The sequence below is a fragment of the Canis lupus genome, chromosome 35, assembly GCF_003254725.2.
Source record: "Canis lupus dingo isolate Sandy chromosome 35, ASM325472v2, whole genome shotgun sequence".
In the NCBI taxonomy this organism is placed as follows: Eukaryota; Metazoa; Chordata; class Mammalia; order Carnivora; family Canidae; genus Canis; species Canis lupus.
Genome location: NC_064277.1, coordinates 14,574,612 through 14,598,379, shown reverse-complemented (window position 1 = coordinate 14,598,379; position 23,768 = coordinate 14,574,612). Strand labels below are relative to the sequence as shown.

Genomic DNA, 23,768 nt, shown 5'->3' with positions numbered 1-23,768 from the left:
GGCATCGGTTTGGAAACCGCCACCACCACGAGGTGACGGGCTTGGCACCTCCTCAGCTCTCCAAAGCCCCGGGGATACCCCCAGAGTACAACCCAAACAGGGAGGCCTTCCATTTCCTCACGGGAACAGCCGCTGGCATCTCCCACCTTGCCTGCTGCTGGCGTGCGCCTGACTTCCAGATATTTAACAAAAAGAGTTATAGTCTCCAACTTCCTGGAGTTTAATTAAACTTGGCTTCCACTTCTGAACAACCCTCAAGTTTTTATTTTGTTTTGTAGCCCCACTAATGCTTTTAAATGAGAGATGCTGTGAAGGGGGGGAGGAGGAGGAGGAGGGAGATTCTCTGCAGCTGCGCATGAACACTCTGCCAAATGAGACACAGGAAGAAGTCTCCCGTGTTAAAAATTTCCAACCGGGAGATTTACAAAACAGCAGGGGAGAATGGATGCCGGGGGAGGAAGACGTGTGCATGGGAAAGATTCTGCCAAAAGCGCCCTTTTATTTGTTGAGAAGTGCCTGGGGCCTCTGGAGGCCGGTCATGCTTCAGCGACCCTAGCTCCCTCCCATTTTACCCCCATTCTCAGGCCACCATCCTTTCGGATCGGAGGCAGAACCACTTCTTAGCAGCTCCTTTCTCTGACCTCCAGCTACCAGCACCCCCGCCTCCCAAAACAACAGTCCTCCTGCCTCAACTGGATAATGGAGAGAGGCTTAACGGGGCGGGGGCGGCGCACCACCCTTTGCCTTGGACTAAATGAAGTCCCAGAGTAACGCTGCACTCCCCTAGGAAGGAAATAACAATCTTTGGCAAATGAACTTTTGGGTTTAGTTTTTCTATCCTATTAGCAGCAGCCAGTTAACCCCTGTCAATAGTAAAAGCTCAAAGACGCAGAGTTTCAGTTGTGTGGTGAGTGCTTAACACAGGAAAATCTAGCTCTGCCCTTAAGGAAAGGCTAACTCTGGTCACACAGGCCATCTGAGGGTTCAGAGGTTTTTTTTTTAATTTCTGGGTCAAGGGGCACCTGGGTGGCTCAGTGGTTGAGCATCTGCCTTTGGCTCAGGTCGTGATCCCTCATCGGGTTCCCTGCAGGAAGCCTGCTTCTCCCTCTGCCTATCTTACTGTCTCTCTCTGTGCGTCTCTCATGAATAAATAAATCAAATCTTTAAAATAAAATAATAAAATAAAAATAAAATAAAATAAATTTGGGGTCAAGCAATAGGCATGTGGGCCTTCCAGAGCAAGAACAAAGCAGAGGCTGCCACCCCTTATTACCATTTCCAGTAAGTGGAAAGACTGGAGCAAAGGTTTCATTACTGTCCACCACGCATCAGCCCCCACAGAGTGGGGAGGAGTTCCTGCTTCACATATGCTCACTGTGGCCAGACAGTATAAAAGACTAATTCCCCCTCCACAACTCGGGGGTGAAGACCTTAGAGATTCTGACCCAGCAGCGTTCTGGAAATGTATGTCACTGTGCAGTCCAAGGAACCAACTTTCCCCGTGCTGAACCCTCAGGTGAATGGTCCCAGGTAACACAGCAACACCCTAAGGAATGTAGGTAAAATACACGGCCCTCTGGGGATCAGCATGCACCTGGCCCAGTCACCTCCCATCTCATCCAGATGAATGTAGTGACCAAGGGCTGTCAGGAGAGTGGCCAGGAGGCCCTGTGAAGTCCTCCGTGACAAGACCAAGGTGAAATCCTATTCTACAACCCACTCGACTCCTGAAGTTTTTGCACAACAGCCAAGGCTCTCTCCTCCCACTGTTCCAACAGCATGGGCTGACACCAGTAAACCAGAAAACTCAGGAGACCCAGCAGAGTCCACTCCCAGGGCATTCTGAGTCTGCCTACGTGTCACCATCAACCTGGCGCAAAGCGCCCCCGTTCTACTGGAGTATTTCACAAGCAATGCCCTTCCTGGGGGGCAGCGGTGTCCAGTCTGGCACCCACCACCACTTACAGCTGGCTGGTTAGGATTCAGGTGCTCCTTCCCCAGCTACTGGCATCCCCAGACCTTTTGTTTCCCCTCTTGAGCCGATCTCTGAGCCACCTCTGGGTGGGAAAAGTGGAGGCACTCAGCTCTACACTGGGTGCTAGTGACCTGCTGGCCTGAGATTTTTTTGGGGAATGGGTGGAAGACGCGGAGGTCAGAATGATACTCCAGGAAGTTCAGGCTCTCTCTGGACACATTTTTTACATTCAGAGCAGTGAGCTCACCATCTCTCCCTCCCAACAGCCCAGAGAACAACTTAACTAATAGTCTACCAAGCAGCAGGCTGCAGCATGTCACGGTCTAAGCGACACTGGTGTGTGGGTGTGCAAGGGAACGCCTGCCATGTGAGGCGGCACACACACTAAAGCACCTACTCTTTGCTCAGGGAGGCACATGCACCCCATTGTATAGTGGAGAACACGGAGGCTGGCTTTAAGTTGAGGCCCAGTGAGTTTCTGGGGCAGTTGGCTGGTTAAGTGGCAGGGAGGACATTCAGTGGTCCACCAACACCCCATTTAGAGCAGTGAATTATCTAGGAGGCAGGCGACTGAGGGTCCCTAGGGGTCACAAGGGGACATTCACTTGAGTCAACAAACACACACACAATCACTTGGCTGTGTATGCAACAGAACTGTTAAAAACACAAACGCAATTCTTTCAAAACAAACTAAAACAAGAACACGCTGTTGCCCCAGGACGACTCCAGAAAAGCAGAAGGGCTTTGATCAAAGATTCCATAAGCTGGAAATCTACGACAAGCACCCCAGCCAGGAAGAAACAGGCTGGGCACGTGACGTTTCCCCAAGTGCAACCAAGCCCAGCTACTGCAGAACAATGACCGTGACACTGCTGCTTCCTTCTGAGGCCCTACAAATTAGCCTCTCCCCCAGGGGGAGGGGATGCTGAGCACACTGCCTGCTACTACTTCCCTTTTCACTCACGGCTACTGTTCCAGGGTGTGTGTGTGTGTGTGTGTGTGTGTGTGTGTGTGACATGAAGACAGTTAAAAATCTGAACTGATATTTGCATTTGCTCTCTGTTGACGTCTATGGGAAGTAAGAGTTAAATTATACTTGCCCAACCTCTCCCCTCAAAAGAGCTCTTTCAAAAGTGAGGCCATACAGGGACCCCCCAAACTCTGCTTAATCAGCACAAATACCACATGGGATTCATCAGGCCCACATGTCCTCTTGTGCTCCAGACAATCCGTAGAGTAAAATGTGGAGACATAAAGGAATTAAGAAGAGTGTGTGTGACAGTGAGTTGAGGTCTGCAGCTGGTCAGTACTGACCTTTTATTTGGAGACGCTGATTCTCATGCCATCCTTTTTATGACTATGCGAGAGCACTTTGGGACATTTCCAGCCAGGAGAAAGGAAGCACCATTATTTACCACCGCTGGCTGAAGAGACCTGACAAGCTCTGCTTTTAAAACCTATACAGACTGGCCGCCACCACTTCCACCGCCCGCCAGATTTCCAAGAAGCAGGACTTTTGGAAAAACCCATGAGGGGATAAAGAGGCTAGAAATAAATCAGGGGAAGCTGGGACATCGCCACACAGTCCTGTGAAAGATCACGTATGCATGTTTATTTTTTTTAAGATTTTATTTATTTATTCATAGAGACAGAGAGAGAGAGAGAGAGGCAGAGACACAGGCAGAGGGAGAAGCAGGCTCCATGCAGGGACCCCGACATGAGACTCCATCCCAGGTCTCCAAGATCACACCCCAGGCTGCAGGCAGCGCTAAACCGCTGCGCCACTGGGGCTGCCCACATATGCATGTTTAGTTCCCAAACACACGCTTGCCCAGCCCAAAGGGGACTGGACATGCTGCTGTGGCTACACCAAGTCTCTGCAGGAAGGGGTCAGCAGATACTGCAGGACCCTGGGTGGGGAACACTCCCTAATTGGCTGGACAAGGAGTTGTCCAGTGGGTCACTCTGCAGCCAAGAAGTAGCCTTAACTTCCGTACCCATGGGGAGAAATGAGGGCAGTTCCCAAAGCATTATCCCTTGGCAAAATAAATCCCACAGAGCAGAATCTAGAACATTACTGCACAGATATCTCAAGTCCCAGCTGCCAACCTCATACCATACCTAGCTGGGGCTGGGAAGTTGATTAAGGCCTTAAAATTCAATTACGATTAAAATTACTCTAAATAACAGACTAAAAACAAACGAATGCAAACCTAAGCTTAGGGTGGGGGACCTACAGGGACAAGAAATTCAGTGCCCTCCCCACTCCCACCCCAGACCTTGTCCAAAAGAAGGTCAGTCCCACAGCACTGACTGGAGCAGTGGCTGAGCCGGATCGGACCAACATGACAAGGACAACCAACTGGTCCTGTTCCTTGGTCTTGTGCTTCTAAAGGGCAGTCAATGTGCCAACTATTTTAAAGCTCCAACACACTAATTCTGTAAACAATAATGGCTGCAGCCTGCACGCTGCACACTGCAATGGATTCCTCAACTTGGCCTCATCACTTATGCAGCTGATGAAACAAACACTGACAGCTTTTTTGCATTTGTAAAGGCCCCACAGCAGCTGTGGTGATCCCACCATAGAGCAATGAATTAAGCCTGAAACCCAGCTGGGTCTGAACAGAAGCCCTTTCTGCACAATACAGCAAGACTATCATTGTTAACCTAGGCATTATTGGGAAATATTCTGCATTACATTATAGGGCAGTTCTAACTCAATTCTTAAAATTAGCTCTAATAAGCAATTTTAGGAGGAGGGATGTGGCGTTTCTTTTGAAACCGCACAAGTATGTGTATAGGTCGTAGGTACACCACACAAAGGCAGCTGGGCAGAACAGGACACAGATTTCCAGTTAAACAATGCAAAGTCTAAAATAGTAACTCCTTCTTAGATATTCATACACACGCACACACACTCACTCATGCTCACACCTACCTTCTAAATTGAGGGAGGTATCTTAACCTTGCCAATTCTAGGCAGTTTGGCCACTACAAAGAAACTCCCCATTGGCTGAGCCGAAGCAATGACCTGAGCACTTGAGCACAAGAGTCAATCTGGGACAGAGGGCCATACCAGAAAAACTGGTGTGAAAAAAAACACGATTAATACCATGAGTCAGGGGCAGCCTGGGGCTCAGCGGTTTAGCGCCGCTTTCAGGCCGGGGTGTGATCCTGGAGACCTGGGATCGAGTCCCAGGTCAGGCTCCCTGCGTGGAAGCCTGCTTCTGTGTCTGTGTCTCTGCCTCTCTCTCTGTCTCTCTCATGAATAAATAAATAAAATCTTAAAAAAAAAAAAATACTATGAGTCAGGAATGCTTCTGACTTAAACTGAACTTAAACACTATGCAATAAATAAGATTCCAAAGGCCGAGACACACTGGTCCTCTGGCTTCCAATCATAACAAGGAACTTCAACGTAAGGCACAGACGCTGGCTCCTCCAGTGAGGAAAGGCTTGGAACACACTCGGGCTACGCGACTTTTTCAGGAACCCCCACAGCCCACCCCCACCATTCCACCCCTCTTCTCTTGCCTCACAATTTCTCTGAATGCTTAAGAATCAGCAAAAAAATGTTCCCATCTCAAAGAAGAGACCAAGATCATTGCAACAATTCACATCAACGTGGATAAAATATATCTGGTACAAAGACATCAAAAGGAAACATGGCACTACCCCTCCTCCTTAAAACAACTCCCATTTCTTAAAGGAGTTCATGATGAAGAACCTTGGAAGCACGTTTTTTATTGAGGCAAAGCAGGCTTGGAAAGGCCCAAAAAAATCGGGGAGAACTTGTAGGTAGACAGTGGTTCTATGCTCCAAGGTGTTTTACCAAGATTAAAAAAAAAAAAAGTTAAAACATAACCACAAGAAAGTCAAAACTGAATGTAAGGCCCGGCACCAGTTCCTCCTAGTCCTTCCTCTCACAGAGAGGGTTTTTAGTCTACCCCTTCCAAAACTCTATGTGGATCTGAAAGATCCACAAGTACAACCAAACACACCTAAGCACCCCCATAAAGTAAAATTTGAAGTCCCACTTGTTTTCTCACATCTAAGTGGAGCATACATGGTTCTAGCTTAAACTTGTGTGCACGGTGTTTACAGTTTGCAAAGGAGGAGAGGAAGACAGACCCTTACACAAAGGGTGGCAAATCAGGAAAATGAGAACCCCAGTCCCCACAGGCAAGGCAGAGCCCAAGACAGGGAGAGCCCTTTTCAGATGAAAAGAATACACAGGGGCTCAGGGACAGAAGCTAAGGGAATTGCTTAGTGGGTTAACTAAATAAAGAGCAGTAAATCAATTTAGTCATGAATGGGTTTGATGTGCAACGTGTTCTAACTTATTTCCAGAGAAATGCAAACATCACCACGTCCCACAAAAACCTGCACACAGATGTTCACAGCAGCATTATTCATAATAGCCAAAAGGAAGAAAACCGCCCCACACACAAATGTCCCATCAGCTAATGGATGGATTCGCAAAATGTGGTATGTCCATACAGGGAAATACTATCCAGTCATAAAAAGGAATGGGAGTACTGATTCATGCTACAGCATGCATGAACCTTGAAAATGTACACTAAGTGAAAGAAGTCTGTCATGAAAGGCCACATAGTGTATGATTCCATTTATATGAAAAGTCCAGACAGAAAGTGGATTTGTGGCCGCCAAAGACCACAGAAACTGGGATGGTATGTGGGGTGACTGTCAGTGGATATGAAGTTTCTTTTTGGAGGTGATGAAAATGTTCTAAAACTGATCATGGTGATGCTTGCACAACTCTGAATATACTAAAAAAAAAAAAAAAAAAAAAAACCCACTAGATTGTTAAGGGGGGGAAAAAATCACATTCACATCCAAAATCACTCAGGGAAAAGACTGAGATGCTTAAAATGCCTTCCGTCTTGAACTACCACTGAAACGCCAAAAGAAAAATAGTTGATGAACTGCCAAACAAACTGGAATAAGTTGGAGATGTGAGAGTTTTAAAAAAAGAAAGGCTAAAATGGGCTGACACTTTGCTAAAGATACAGCAGCAAAGGACAACAATGTGTGCCAAGAATATATATATATTTTATATATGTATATATGTAAAACGTTGTAGTTTAAACTTAAAAGTGCACTGAGGGGTAACCTAAATCTCCCCAAAAAATAACAACTGCAAATTTAGGCTTCCTATTCCCTCCCAACCCTCTCCCCCCACAACCCCAAGCTATGCTACAGGCTTTAATTAAAAGCATGTGAGTCTACCATTTAAATATATTTACTCAATGCCAGTGCCTACTCAGACAAGTCCTTTCAATGACTTTTAAAGCCATCTTTGGATTCATAAGTTGGGTAGGAAGCAGAGAGGAGGGGACTCCAGAAGTAAATTAGGCATTATTTATCAGCTTTACAGGTCTTTCAACACAGGCAGGGAGGATTATTTGCTGTTGATGGTAGGGGAAAAAAAAAAAAAAAGCAACCATGAACCACCATCCAAGGCCCTCCCTGGCTCGTATATAATGCCTGTCCTGAGGAACAAGTACTTATGCCTGGGCAAGGTGGTTCTGTTCTTTATTGAGATGACCTCCATGTACAAATAGAATAAAAGGACTCCTCTTACAATAGGTACCACGAAGGGTCTTCATTTGTATTAACAACTGTAAGCAAACAATGTTCGGCTGTAAAAGCTTTTGCAAGTCAAAGATAATGGCCTTCCTTGGTAAACTGACTGTTCTTTATAATCATCATTATTTATACTCCCAAGAGGCTTTGCCTACTGCTCCAATAAATTCTGGAAAAGAAATAGCATGACAACTTCAGCAAGTCTCATAGAAGGAGGAAAAGAGAAAAGGCGGGTTGGGTAGATGATGTGTCTCATTTTGGGCCATGTCAGCCCTTGGGGCAGGGAGCTCATCGCTTAATCAGAGCGTGGAGCAGAATTAGGAGAGAGACAAGACGACCACTTTTTAGGTTCAGATAAACCCCCTCCCTCCCCAAAGTCCAGATCTATGCTCCCTGCCTCCCAATGCTTTCCTGCGCACCAGGGCCAGAAGAGAACCTGTTTAATAGCATCATTAGAGTTTTGATTTATCACAAGTACAAAAGAGTGTGTTTCTCATCTAGACAAGAACGTGGTGTAACATGAAGCTTTGCAAGTCCGTATCTGTAGCAAGAGTTTCTGCAGGACTAATTGATGGTGTTTAGACAGTGCTGGGGGGGGGGGGGGGGGGGGGGAGGGTGGTACGGACGGGCCAGTGGATTGAAACAAGTCTTCCCCAACCTCTCCTCCAACCAGGAAGACTTGGCCGGTGGCTCAGATACGCCCAGAGCTCAGACTCTCCAACAATCAGGCAAGCCAAATGTGTTCCTTATTTAAAGGAGGTTTCCTTTCACTCTGTCAGCCACCTTTCAGATTCCAGCTAAGTTTAAACCACAATGGTTTGGAATCCTAACAGTAGTTTTGAGGATTACGATACAGAACGGGTATTTGAAAACATTTTTAAAGACACAGGACGTTGAAATCATGAGCTAACATATACAGATCACTCCTCCCACCACCCTCCCCGGTCCCAAAGAAGGTCATTATTAAATCCAGACCCTCCCTGGCCCCCTGCACTGTGGGGAAAAAAAGTGATAAACCGTACAGGCATTTAAACAGAAACCTGATCTCTGCCACTCAAGGATGTTACCACCGCTGGGGATTACTTTCATGCATCTTTAAAATTCTTCCAGATTAAGAGTTCTGTCAAGGTGTCAATACCAATATTACTTAACAAAACTCGCCTTTAATTAAAAGTTTTAGCTCAAGTTTTCAAAGCGAAAACAAAAAGCCACTGGCCCTTAACACTGCTGGGTCAAGAGAGGGAAATGCTCGCGGCCCGTGTTTTAACCTGGTTTTCACTCTTTTACATTTGGAAAGCAAACTTTTGTCGGATCAAAGCAAAAATTATTTTTGCTCCCAGGATGACTGCTCATTATGGCCTTAAATCCTTTTTGGAATGAGGTGTGGGATATACAAGTAAATATATAAAATAAACATCCTTCAAAGAAAGGGCAACCTACTGGGAGTCCAAGCCAAAAGGCCGCAGGGCTGGTAAAACTGAATGTTATAACCAGGCTAAAATAATCAGGCTCAGTAATGCTGTTTTCCTGTCCCCCACCCAGCTCCTCCAGCCTCATTCCTAAATCAATGCACAGGAATGGCTCTGTAGAGGGCCCCACCAAACATTTCAGGCTTTTCAAATGTCCACTGTTCATCTGTCATCAAAGGCAGTTGGCCTTTGCCACTGGAAATGATCGCTACGAAGAGGAGTCACGTGGCAAGTGCAGGGGACCGCATTTTGTGGTGCGGTGGCAGACGCATTTCCAACAAGCCAGCACAACCAAAGCCCTTCGAAGCACGTGAAAACCATGTGCTACCAATTTAACTGGGACTCCAGGGCCCGGCTCCTTATGCAATGCCTTCCTTCCATCCCCGTTGGCTCTTTCATCCTCCAACATCAAGATGTTATTACAAGCCGAAAATAGAGCCCACAGAGCTTTAATGCTCTGGGCGGCCTGAGAATGGAAGAGGGGGCAATTTGGGTAAAACCAGTACACCACGTCTCTAAAGGGACGTCTTGACTAAGGAATTATAAAGGAAGGAAAAGAGATTTATCCACAAGTGCTCTTTTAAACACCACAAAAAGTAACGCTGCTTCTTAGCAGCCCTGTGACACCACCTCATTTGCTGGGATAAGGAGGGGGAAATGCGTCATCCCAGCCACCAAGAAGTGTGTCCAGTGTAGCGCTCAGGCTGCATTTTTTTTTCCCGTAAATTCGGAAGAAAAACCAAGTCATAAAAGGAAAGTTCTGAGCACCTGTTTTATTTTTATTATTTTTTTCTTGAAGATTTATTATTTGAAAAAGAGAGAGCATGTGCACACACATGGGGAAAGGGCAGAGGGAGAAAGGAGGAGAGAGAATCTCCAGCAGACTCCCCGTTGACCAGGGACCCCCAATGCGGGGCTGGATTCCAGGACCCTGGGATCATGACCTGAACCGAAGAAACCAAGAGTCAAACACTTAGCCCAATGAGCCACCCAGGTGCTCCTTATTTTCATTTCTATCCTCTATCTCAAACAACCAGACACGCAATAATAAACAAGAAAATGCAGAAACACTATGTTCCCTCTTCAACCTTGAGGCTGAAGAATGACAGCCACAAAGACCTGTGGGACTCAGAACAATAACACGATCTAGATAACAGTGTATAAAGCACTTGACCTGGATTCTTTTTTTTAAGATTTTATTTATTTATTCATGAAAGACACAGAGAGAGAAGGGCAGAGACACAGGCAGAGGGAGAAGCAGGCTCCATGCAGGGAGCCTGACGTGGGACTCGATCCTGGGTCTCCAGGATCACGCCCCGGGCCAAAAGTGGCGCTAAACCACTGGGCCACCTGAGCTGCCCAGAGCCACCAGGGCTGCCCACCTCACATGGGTTCTACCTCTTCCAAAGTGACCCTGAGATCAGAGGTGTAATTCCCCCCATTTTATAGATGAAGAAATGAAGACTCAGGTAAAGGGACTTGCCCAAGGCCACCTGCTCTCTTCCCTGTATTTTGCAGCCCTGCTGTCAACTGACATATAAATTTTCCCAGGACGAGGACGATAACCTTTTCCCCAACACCTAAACACCTAACATGGTGCCAGAGCATAGCAAGCAACCAGAACATACCAGCTGTATTTAACTGGACCATCTGCCAAGCCAGACCCCAACGGGGCCTTTGCAACTGCAAAGCCCACCCCACTAACAAGACAGAAATCACATGTGAAAACAATGAGATTCCAGGTCATCTTCCAGCATGTCAATCCTCACAAAAAGGCATTTCATAAACAGAAAATACGTGATTGTACCAGTATACATCCTCTCCTCACCCTTCACGGCCACAGTCATTCTAACATTGTGTTGTGTCCTTAGCGCAATTTTGTTCTACAAAGTGATTTCACCCATGTTATTTCGTTTGGTTTGAAAGCCCTGAGAGAAGACAAGGAAAGAAAATAGAAACTTAAACAAAACCCATCTGACATCTTTACTACTCATTACAAGGGCCTGGATTGGTTTCTAAAAGCCAACAAAACAACCAACCCGCTGGCTTCACGTGCACTACCTGTGGGACTGTAATTTAGTACAGGCTTTCTCCACGAAAACAATGTAGGAACAGGGTTCTCAGGGTAAACAGGAGACACTTCTGGGGTGCCTGGGTAGCTCAGTCAATTCAATGCCCAACTTGACCAAGGCTCAATTTTGATCTCAGGGTCGTGAGTTCAAGCCCCACTTTAGGCTCCACAAGGGCCTTGTAGCCTAATAGCAAAAAAAATAATAATAATAAAAAAAGGCACTTCTGAGCCAGTAATTCCACTTTGAAGAATTTGAAGTGAAAAGATAGAGAAAACATCCTGGGCATGGCATTTTGCAAAACAGGCACCACCAAAGCAAAAAGGCCACCCAGAACAGGCAGGTCGAGTAAACTGTTAGAGAACAACCAAGTAACCCACAGCCATTAAAAATAATGATGTAGAATTGTATTTTGATAATCGAGATAAGATATAAATGCAAAAGGCACATAACAATGTCACACAGGAGCATACGCCTACACACATCAAACTACATATCTATCTCCGCAAGTGCAGGAATGCCCGGTATGCAATTGCAATGGTTCTTATCATTTGTAGTCCTTCAGCTGAAGGTCTTATAAAGCAAAAAAGTCATTTTCAAAATGGGACAATTACTACTGGCATATAGGTATGGGGCTGACATGGAGAGCTTACTTTCCGCTGAAAATGAATCAGGTACGGCAGTTACCATGGATAACTGAGAAGCTACCTGGAAGGAGGATCTCTGAAACACTTGTCCAAGAAGAGTAACAGCCTTCTGCTGTACCGGGGGCTGGATTTCACGCCCTAGCTGGGTCAGTCACTGACAAAATGTGAGACCCCAGGCAAGTCACTTAACAGAGTTAGATATCTCTGCTTCCTCAGCTATGCGATTTCTGCTTAGTTCATCTCCTTCCACTAGATCCATACAAATCCCCTCCCATAACTAGGGGATATCTGACATACTCCAAAAGCATCATTCAACTCAACAATGGACTTCCTCAGCTGCACACTCCCATAAGATCCGGCCCCTCCCCTTCAGGGGCTAAGAGAAAAGGAACAGGTAAACAAAGATTCCAGTGCCTAGAAGTAGGTGTAAGGAGTCAGGCCGACAGAGAGAAGGGGCTTCATCCCGCCTGGCTGGAGGAAGGGGTGGCCAGCTGTCCAGCAAGGCCTCAGAAGGGCCAGGTAGGGCTCTTCAGGCAACCCACTCGAGGAACCAGGACGTGCAAAGGCTAAGGGCTGGGTTCCGCTAAACCAGAACAGGTGGCCGGATAGGCCCGGGGCCCAGCAAGAAGGGCTTGTCATGCTGTCCTGACACACTTGGTTTAGATTTATTCCAAAAGCCACAGGGAGCCCATGAAGGATCACGACCAGATTTTCAATTTCAAGGATTATTGCTCCAAGATCCCAGTTTAAACATCTTTGGTGAAACGTCTTTGAGCACAGATCCGGGGCCACTCCAGTCTCAAGGGTCAAATCTGTGCCTCCAGTTCACCACCCAGACGTGTTTGGATGACACAGAGTGCTTCATCAAACAGAGTGGGGGTGGGAAGAGATTACATCAAAATGGACTTATTCTAAAGCTACTCATTTGGTTTATTAAGAGGCCAAGTATAGAATTCATTTGACTCATTTATTTCTGAGTCAGCTAGGAAGGCTGCCGGCAGGCCCGATGTCTCCAGGTTGGTGATTTCCAACTGTGTAATGATACCTTGACCATTTGTGCAGGCGTATGCAATTTACAAAGTGCTTTCACATCAAAAATCTCACTGGCTCTCCCAGTAACAAGCCCAAGAGGTGGATGAAACAAGTTTTCCAGATGAGGAAGCAGCTCGGTGAGGTTACGTGGTGTTCCCAAGGGTCAGATGCCCAGTGTAGCACAGGACCCAACCTTGAACTCAGCTCGCATCCCCAATCCTGTCCATTACCACGGCTTATCTGTTATGTTCATGACTGAGCCTAAGCCTGTGAATCAAATCTAAGGCACTGCGTTACTGCGGCCCACGTACTAATAGAAAGGCATATACACAAAGCACAAGACGCTCCAGGTTTTAATCATGTCCGTATCCGAGAGCTGCTTCACAGAGTGAGCATACATTCAGTAGCCCTCATTCTGCAAACCTATGGAAGGAATAAATGCAAGAAACACATGCTCAGCCCTAATCCCTGCTCATTTCCTCCTGGCACCTGTTTCTGCCCCCACAGGCACCAAACACTTTAACAGCTGGCAGAAATAAGAACCAAGAGATAACCACTGTAGATCAAGTCCTCACCAAAATTGTGCTTAGGAAATAACAGAGAAAGAACCACCCAGATTTTTAAAAAAAGCAATAAAAGAGGGCACCAAAAGGTCTCCCACACTCTCCTGGATCATTCATTCACAGCAAACCAGAGGGTCTCCTGATGGAAAACAGACACAGACACACACACCACACACACCACCCGTCTCGCTGCCCCTCACCCCCCAAAAACAATAGTGCTGGGAAAGGAAGTCCTGCTCCTACTGCAGAAAACAGGTGTGTGAGGAAAGAGCTGCACTGGGAGGATAAAGGAGCAAAACTGGCTATATTTTGTTAAACCTTCTAGGATTCCTGGTAACCAAACAGTGCCGCTGATGACATTTCTGACATTTCGATGCTCACTGGCCTTCCTCTTCATGGGTGGTGGGGCTTGACAGACTTACAAAATTAGAACTTAAAATCCAATTTAGGCCTCTGAGGCAGCACCAGCCCTCAAAAACAGCTCTCAAGAACTTCAACCAGTAGGGTTCCCCTTTCTAACACCCTCATACATCCTATGAATACGAGTAATTATGTATAATGTTCCCATTACTCATGCTGCCTCATTAACATATCTGGGCAGCTTTTGTTTACCACAGGGCCCGGACCTTGGTGAGGATGAGGGCCAATGATTGCCCCAGCGCTGCCCCCCCACCCCCACCCCCACCCCCACCCCACCACAGTCCCATAAGCAGCAAAGGCAAGGGCAACAATACAAGGAGGAAAAAAAAGAGAGAGAGGATCCAATTTGTGACAGCCCCTGCGAAGAAAGCAGGTTCCTGCAGGTTCTCAGAAGCCTGGAGAGCTAATGTGGCCCAGCCGGCCCTGGCCCTAAGATATCACCGAGACAGTGGGTGGGGACACTCACAAAAATATAGAGTACAAACCAGTCAGTCCCAAAGGGTACTGGGATCTCAGCTCTTTTTTCCAATGAGAACTCAAGGAGACAGCCAGCTGGGGAAAGAGGGTAGCTCCACCAACTGGTGTTTAAAAAAACAACAAACACAAACATGTACTTGAGACGGATGCACTCCTTCTGTTCCAGGGACGCTGACAACCTGCCTTAACTTCCCCAACTTGCTTAAGCAAAAAACCTCTCTGAAGCCTGCCAAGAGCCCTTGTTGTGATCTTTTCTTCCCCTTTTTTGGGGTTACGGTCATCATTTCATTTTACCGCTCGTTCACCTGGACCAAAAAGTAGGAAAGAGATATGCAGTCTTTAACGTCCTGGCCAGTGTCTAGCTGCCTTGATTTTCTCTTCTGTAAAATGGACTCAAAAGCCTTTTTCTGGTGTGAACTCACTATGGAAACAAACGTGGGCGGTTATTTCCGAAGTGACTGGGCCTTCTCTTCACAATGCTTTCAGGAGGAGTGGGTGTTGTGTGGCCCATCTATGGTGTTTTCTACAATCCAAGCTCTTCCGGCACATTTCTTTAAACTTCAAAGAGAACCCCAGGAGAGATAGGCACCATTCTCACAAGATTAGCAAAACCTGTTGTAAAACAGTGTGGAAGTGGAAAGAAATCCAGACAGATACCCGAGAGGCCCAGGATGTACTCCAACAGCTCCACTCAGGCGGGACCTAGACCTCACCCTATGGGATCTACTTCTGTAAAACACAGACCCTTTCTGATCCCAGGTGTCCTCAGAGACAAGAGATGTATAGCCACCTGCAAGCACTGACAGGAACAGAAGTCCCGGAAGCAGGCAGGTTTACCTGACCATGAGCCAAGGGGTATCCGGCCAGCACTGCCACTTCCTCCAAGATTCAGCTCTACTTTTAGTGACTGTATTCTGAATCGGCAATGAATGAAAAATCCCTTATTACAAAGTGTGAGGCTGGGGCACCTGGGTGGCTCAGTCAGTTAAGCATCTGCCTTCGGCTCAAGTCATGGTCTTGGGCTCCTGGGATAGAGCCCCGTATCAGGCTCTCTGCTCAGCAGGGAGTCTGCTTCTCCCTCTCATCTCTTGCAGTTGTGCACATGCTCTCTCTAATAAATAAATTTTTTTAAATTTTTAAAAAATAAAAAGTGTGAAGCTGCCAGAAGGTATGGTATTAGCTGAAATCCCAAGAAAGATAAAAAGGATGAGGAAAAAACCTCACTCCGATGGTCTACAAAAAAGCAGACAAACAGCAGTACCAAAGTCATCGGAGCTCCCACCTCCTGGGATGAAGGAAGTCTGCAATCATAAGGCAGATCAGGAAAAGATGTTGGAGCCAAAAAGAACCAGAAAAAGAGAGCTTGGAGACTGGCTGAAAAAATACTTGAGACTGGGGGGTCTGGAAGGAGGCAGGTATCAGAAGTTACCTCCTGAAGATAGAAAGAAACAAAAGATAATTGATTCAAACTAAGAAACTGAGATTCAACTGGTCTCCTTTCCGTTAAGGGGTGGGTTTAAGGATTTGAAATGGAACAAACCTTCAGCAAAATCTCCTAAGTGACACACAATAATTAAGGTTGCTGGATTACAAGATACAAGTTTCTGAACTCCGAATAAATTAGGTGTAAAATCCCTAATCTTTCTGCCCCCTACCATCCAGTGAATGACACAACTGGTTTTTTTTGTTTTTTTTTTTAATTCTAAAAGTCATACAAGTTGCCTCAGTAGGGCCTCTCTAAACTGAGCCACATGTCACCTATGCTGCCCACATGAACTAGATAGGGAGTCTGCTCTAATACCTGGGGATTAGGTCTAAACACAATGGAAATGCTCTTAATCAGAGGCCAGAGGGACCAGAAAAAAGCTGGTTAGCTCATGTAAAGTCTGTCAGCTGGGAAACCTAAAAATCCATATAGATTTTTGACATTCTGACCTAAACACCTAAATGTATTTTTAAAAACAGATTTGTTGAGAATCCCAGTGTTTCATGTTATGCTTTTTTGGTGTTTGTTAGGAAGGGAGTTTGGGCAGGAATGAAGTTCGGTTCTTAAAAGGTAATCACTAGCAAAGCAATGCATGTACACAAATCCTTAAGATTTTTCCCCTAGTCTTTTAAGTGACGGCCCCACATCTAATTTAACAGCCTAATTTTTTTTTTATTAATTCACTTGATTTATCAAGTGTTCCCCAAAACCGCCAACTTAAAAGTTTTCATAGAGACCAACTCTCAAAAGAAAAAAAAAAGAGAGAAACCAACTCTTTCCGCATTTGTTCAAAGGTTTACATAATATTCAGCTGTAATTGCAATAATAAGTCTAACTGGAATAACCTGATTTGGAAACAAACAACTGACACTTGGCAAGCCTTCAATGGGTGGGAGCCAAAGGGGACAGAGGCACACACACCGCAGGGCTACCCACGGGCCGGACGTCTTATTGGGGTATTATAGCCAGGATATTCTGCAGCCAACAGAGCAAGTAGGTTGGATAGGTAGAAGATGGCTCTTAGTAGAGCGGTTATGTAATCCCGAGAGACTCAGAGATGGACCACTGACAGTAGGATTAGAACACTGCAACAGGGGCTCCTAGCTACTCTATCATGGAGCACACGACTCAATCTCCTGGTCAGGAGTTTGAGTCCCACCTCTCGTAGAGATTACTTATAAATTCTTGAGACACCTGGGTGGTGCACTCAGTTAAGCATCTGACTCTTGGTTTGGCTCAAGTCATGATCTCAGGGTCAGGAGATCAAGCCCCGCCATTAGGCTCCACACTCAGCAAGGAGTTCTGCTCAAGGTTCTCTCTCCCTCTCCCTGTGCCCCCCTCTCTCCCGCACTCTCACGCTCTCTCAGATAAATAAATCTTTGAAAAATAAGTTCTTTTTGAAAAAGAACAATGGAACTCAAAGTCTAAAAATGAAATTTCTTACACTGCAAAACTTCTTAACCATTTAGGTAAAAATGTCAGAAACCTGGGTCTTAAGAACCTCATGATCAAGGGCAAACCTTAAAAATACTGCAGCGTGGCCTTTACCAAGTATTTTAAAGTACTAAGGGCTTCATATGGAACTTACGTGTGTCGTCTTTGAAGGGACAAAAATAGCTCCATTTGAACACAACAGACACAAGTTATGTACTCCTTCAAAAGATTTTCTCTTTCTGAAGGAGAAAAGTTTAAATAACCTTTGGAGCAGGGTATATATTAACACTGGAGTTATTTCCAAGGCACTTGGAAGTGCATCAGTAGCCCCCAGCTCAGCAACAGTAACTGGTGTGACCTACTATAAGAAAAGAAACAGCCATTATACCATCTGAATTCCAATTAATTTCAGGTGGCTATTTGGGCCAATGAGACTATGGAAGACTTGCAAGTCAGATGAAGTAATCACAGATTAATTATTACAGTGAAGTAATAATCACACAGGTTAACAGTAACTCAAATTGATTATTTGGGGACATAACTTTTTTCATTTTAAATTTATATGACACAGTTTGGACTCTTGACAGTCTTCCCTCCAAAATCTCTCCATACATTAATAGCTGCTCAAGAGATGCCTGCGTGGCTCGGTGGTTGAGCATCTGTCCTTGCTCAGGTCGTGATCCTGGGGTCCTGGGATCAAGTCCCGCATCAGGCTCCCCACAGGGAGTCTGCTTCTCCCTCTGCCTGTTTCTGCCTCTTTCTCTGTGTCTCTCATGAGTAAGTAAATACAATCTTAAGAAAAAAACAAAGTAAGAAAAAAAAATAGCTGCTTAAGTGCCCCTGCCCTACACTCACATAACAAAGAATCAAGTTTTCCACTACTAGACAGAAAGACAGCCAAGTAAACAGTGCAGGAAAGGAAAAATGTAGCAATTAAATGTCACGTACAAGGCTTTTGGTTTTTTTTTTCCCCTCAGAACTGTGAAATAGCCCAATTGGGTATAAAGGGGGGGGGAGGTAGGGAGAGGAGCTCATAAATCCTACCACTGTATTTTGCTGCACTTCTACTTTTTTCTTTATAATTTCACGTAATTGTAATTATAGTAAAGCCTACTTTTGAACGTTATAACATGAACTTTTCCCAGTTTTGTTTGATCACTCTGCAACTTTTACATCAGACAATTAGATACTGAGAACTTTACAGCCTAGTGGTACAAACTCCCTGAGCTGACCTGGAAATCAAACTGGCAATTTGTTTTTCTGCTCCATGCACGACTCGTACGGTCGTGTGGCAGAGATTTTTTATTTCAGACTCCTAGGTTTAAAGCCTCAAAGATCAAATGGTTTTGAAGCCTGCGTATTATATTCGTTATTCTCCCGAGGAGTAACCCATCCGAGTGCAGTGACGGACGGAAATGGCAGAAAGCATCCATAGAGCCAGGACATGCAACGCTTTTCATCGTCCAAGTGGATTGGGGCTTTGGAAGCAAATGCTTCCAGTTGTTACTCAAGGTATTGTTGTGGGAGTTGTGCCCAGCACAATTAAGACGGGATTATATAACAATTTATGAGTTTCTCAAGGATGCCACTGAGTATGAAATATAACCACCATGTCCCCCAAAGCCTGCCATCCACAATCCCACCCCCAAACTGCTTTGGGTAGACAATAAACTGAATGGCAACGCGGCAGGCATCTGAGGCTTCTGAGACCAATTGTGGAATATGTGCTGCCTTCCACCAGCTCGAGGAGACATACCCCCTGAAAGAGAGAGAAGATCTTTCACGCATATTCTCTCACACACAGGATCCTTGCAGATAAAAGTTAGGGGCAGAGGCAGGTGTGTTACCTTTCCTATTTTCCAGAGGACTAAACACACTCAGATTGTGAGTCTCCTGTTCTAAGCGTTCAGAAGTACTAAGTCCAGAACACCCTGAGATTTAGTTCTCTCGCGCTCTTTCAAGAATATGTAGCCATGACAAGTCTTCCCTGGTCCATCCCTCCCACCCCCCAAAAAAAGATAAAAGCACAGAGCTGGCCCAGCGAAGGAGGAGCGCCACCGGCCTCCCACGGTGGTTGCAGGGCTCCCAGAACGAGGGCCAGTTGCTGCTGAGCAGCATCACCCAGAAAGGCATCCCGCCACATCCCCCAGAGACACCCCAAATGCGACTTGCATCGACAAGGTGGCCAAATCCACAGCACAGCCTCTTGCAAAGCAAAGCTTTCCCTGAGTAAAGTTTCCTTGCTTTTCTTCCAAGATGACAACGACCACCGTAGCAATGCCACACCGTCGGCAGACCTGCAAACAGAGGCGGCGAAACCCGTTTCTGCAGAAAGGAGGCGTCTCCTCCGCACTCGCCACCCCCTCCCAGGAACCGGAGAGGGGTCGGGGCGCCCGTGGTCGCGGGTCCGAGAGCTCCCCCCCAGCGCTCACCTGCAGGGCAGCGCCGCGTCCCAGGGCGGAAGGCGGAGGCCGGTCGCCGCCGCCGCCGCCGCCGCCTCCTCCTCGTCCTCCTCCCACGCCGCGGCCTCCGCGCGCTCCCTCCGCCCCCGGCCGCCCCGCCGCGTGGAACCTCCCGCCCGACTTCTGACGTCACGGAGGAGGAGGAGGAGGAGGTTCCACCCGGGCCGTCCCTTTGTGACGTCACAATGACAACAGACCGGGCCGGGAGCGTCCGGGAACCCGGAGCAGCGCGGGGGGGAGGCGGGGGGAGAACCGGGGGGCGGGGAGGGGGCGGGGAGGGGGCGCGCTGACGTCTCTCGGCTTAACCTGTTGCTCTCGAGACGGCGCGGGAGCGGCGGGAGGGCGGGCAGGGCCGCGGGGAGCCGGCCGGGAGGGCAGGGGAGGGCCGCGGGGAGGCGGCCGGCCGGGCAGGAGCGCGGGGAGGCGGCAGGCAGGCCGCCGCCATGCTCGGCCGTGCGCGCGGCGGGGGGCGCCCGCTGCAGCTGTGCGCCGCCCCCCCCGCCCCTCCCCGCCCCGCCCCTCCCCGGGCCCCGCAGGCCGCGCCGCCCCCGCGCCCCACCCACCCGCCTGCCAGCCCGCGCGGAGCCCCGGGCCCCGAGCCGCAGCCGCGGCCGCACCGCCCGGAGCCGGAGCCGGAGCCGGAGCCGGAGCCGGAGCCGGAGCCGAGCCCGAGCCCGAGCCCGAGCCCGAGCCCGAGCCCGCAGCCCGCCCCCTACAGGCCGCGCGCGCGCCCGCCCGGCCCAGCCCAGCCCGCCGCGACCCCCGCGCGCCCTCCCCTCCCCTCCCTCCCTCCTCCTCTCCCCCTCTCCCCGCCGCCCGCTCGAGCACGTCGGGCACTCGGGCTCCGCTCCGCTCCGCTCCCCCGGCGGCCGCAACTCGTGCTCTGCCTCCCGCGGCCGCCGCCTCCAGCCCCGGGCTCTGCGGCCGGACGCCGGGACACGACACAATCCCCTGACCGCCGGCGACAAAACGATCGATCCCACCCCACCGCGCTCCCCAGTTCCGCGAGGTCTGGGATGGGGTCGGGGGGGCGGCGGGGGCGGTTCTCGTCCAAGTTCTACCCCCTCGGCTTTGTGGCTGCACCCGGGGCGGACGAGCCCCGGAAAGGCGTCCGCGCTCCGGGGCGAGCTGGTCTCCATGCACTTCCTACAGCCCGACTTTAAACTAGTCCTTTGCATTCTACCCAGCCCTCTGCAATGCGGATGTATTTTAATTCTTAAATTCTTTGGGGAACAGCTTTTTAAGTTGGGCTTGATTATTTAACCTTGCATTTCTTTCATACTTGAAGTTTACGTGCCTAGATTAGAATCAGCCCTCGAGAAGAGGCATTCGGCTTTTTCATTAAGATTTTTTTTTTTTTTTACAAAAACCAGTGCCCCGAAGGTCATCTCCCATTACACACATCGCACTGCTCAAAAAAGGGAAGATATGAACCACCAATTTGTCCACTCGAGTTAAATAAAACTTTCTTATAACGTTGCATTATTCCCAGTGTAGGTTCATTTGGGCTTTAAAAAAAAAAAATGGGTTCTTTGATTTAAAGCATGCAGCTAATCACCGATCACTCGAGTGCATATTTGGTTAATCCTCCGTCCCCCTCTACCCACCCTCCCCCCAAACTTAAAAAAAAAAGCCATACACAAAACAAAAACACTCCCCATGCCAATCAAAACGTAGCTGTACTATGCACAAAACAAATTTAACTATCCCAAGCCATTTAAATCTCTGAATAATCACCCAATTTCAGAAGCCCGGTTAGCAGGGAGAATGTATTTGTAGTCACTTACACATGCATTCACATACCTACTTAAAAACATTAGCTATAGTGTAGGTCTTTCCCTCTTCCCCCCCCCAAAAAAACTGGAAACCATGAATTTTTAAACAAAACCAGTCCCATTATTAAAGTCAATCCCAACAAATGCATTCGCTGTAACATGATTCCCAACTGGTTTACGCTGCGAACCAAATAAGCCAAAAACGACCACATACATTAAATTTGATGTGCCAGTGCAAGGAACAAGATCGCCATAATCGGACCCTCGATTGCAACTTAAAGGGTTTCCAACACACACTCGTTACACGATTTCCCAAATAACATTAATAATAATAACACAAGCTCATTTGCATGCAAAGTGCAATATGAGGCCAAATCCGCCCGAGAATGCAGTTTAGTTACATTACCGCAGCCCCCATAACCCCCCTCCCACTCCAAGCTCCACCAAAATCCCTAGCCTTTCATCTAAAACTAGATTATGGTTGTGTCATTCGAGGTCAATTTATTCACTTGAGGTATCGCTACACCAATCTGTTTTTTCATCCAAACTAGGCAGACACGACTTTGCCTGAAAAGCCCTTCTTCTGAAAAGAAAGAAGCAGCCTTATCGGACGCTGTGTTTAAAACCCTTCAGCTGCAGAATTATCTATAAACTTGACATTCACAGCCATTGCTTAAAACTGCAAGTCAAAGGATGTGTTGTTAAGAGCACTTACGTATTTCTTCTGAATGATATTCCTCTTGGGTCTTTCCTTGCTCATTCTGAGATCCAAATGCTGATTGCAAAAGGGGACAATTGCTTCATGAATTTAAAGCCGTCAGAAATTTGCAAAAAAAATATCCTGGTGGTTTTTTATTGTTGTTGGTGGTGGTGGTGGATCTTGTAATCCGACTTTTCTTCCTCTTCCCCCAAAGCCCGATTCGCCTTGAAATAAATCCGAAATTGGGAAGGAGGAGAAAAAAAAAAAAAAAAAAAAAAAGGAGCCAAAGACGAACGAAGCAAACAAAAAACAAAACAAAAAAAATTCACTTTAGTAAAACACTCATAATGGAAAATTTCCCCCGAAAACACACACACACACACACACAAAAAAAAAAAAAAAAAACCGACGCCCTTCACTCCCCCCCTTTTTTCCTCCAAAAACTACATCAGCGAAACGTGAAGGTCCTTAGTGTCTGATCTGTAGTTACATCTTGGAAAAGAAAAGGGAAAGATAAATTAAAAAAAAAAAATGTTGGAAGTCACGTTTGTGCTGCAGCAGCAGTGCGAGCAGAAGAGTCAACTCCGGCGGCGGCGGCGGCGGCGGCGGCGGCACCACAGCGAGGGCTCGCCGAGTCTCTTTTTTCCAAGCCCCCGAACCAATGAGAGACGGGCTAGCCAGCCCAACTTTAAATGGACTCTGCTTTTATACAAGTTAGGGCTCCTCGGGCAATTCCCCGACGGACGCCAGCCGAAAACTCCCACAGCTGAGCCGCCGGGCGCCCGCCTCCTCCGGCGCCGACCGACCCCGGCCCAGCCCGGGCGACCCCCGCTGCCCCGTCGACTAGACGCCCGCGAAGCTTCGACGAGCCCTTCTCGGGCGACCCCTCAGGCGTCGCTCCCACGCCGAGCCTGGGAGTGGAATTGAGAGAGGCTCCCTAAGCCCAATGCATGGCACGCTCGGTCGCTCCACCTCACCCCCTTTTCCCCAGCTTGCCGCTCACCCTACGGCCGCCGCACGCCAGCCCCCGCCCCTGCCGTCGCGTCTACCTGCAGCCGGGCTGCTGGATACCAGTGCCCCAGGACGCCCGGCCCCGGGGAGAGCCGCCTATTCCCGGGGCACCTTAGAATGGTCCCCTTGATCTTCTGGAAGTTGTAGTCCCCCGACTACAAAATGGCTATGGCCACGGGAGCTGAGAACTACAATTCCCAGCCTGCCCCGCGAACCTGTCACTCAACTCCCCTCCCTCCTCCCCGCCCCCTCCCCCTCGCCGGCCCTGCCAACAAACGCTTGGATGTGTCCCGCGTGTGACACTGCTAGAGGCTGGCTCGGGATTGGCCCGCAGAGCGTGTGGTCCGCGAGCGAGGAACTCCCCACGCCGGCCCGCCCCCGCCCCCGCCCCCGCCCCCCGGGCCCCGGCCCCCCCGCCCCGCCCCCCACCCGCGGCGCGAACTGCCTGTGGAATCGAGGAATCGCGCGCGCGCCGGCCGGAGCCGAGCGGCGGGGGAGGGACGCGAGGCTTCCCGGGGTGGGGGGCGGCGGCGGCGAGGGCTTGGAGCCCGTCCTAAGGAGAACTGGGCCACGCACCAAGAGGAATCCTCGGTGCGAACTAGTTGATCGGCGGCGCCTGCTGCCTGTGCCGCGCAGCC

At 48.3% G+C, this 23,768-nt stretch overlaps 1 protein-coding gene across 1 annotated transcript in view; it reads right to left on the bottom strand.

The window, feature by feature from the left end:
• The window catches only part of JARID2 (jumonji and AT-rich interaction domain containing 2), a 260,698-nt gene extending 237,920 nt beyond the window's left edge, over nt 1-22,778 (bottom strand). Inside the window, exon 1 of the mRNA XM_025444031.3 lies at nt 22,135-22,778. Coding sequence (XP_025299816.3) covers nt 22,135-22,179 — 45 coding nt within the window. The 5' untranslated portion in view covers nt 22,180-22,778. The remainder of the gene's footprint in view (nt 1-22,134) is intronic.
• Nucleotides 22,779-23,768: the final 990 nt, after the last annotated feature.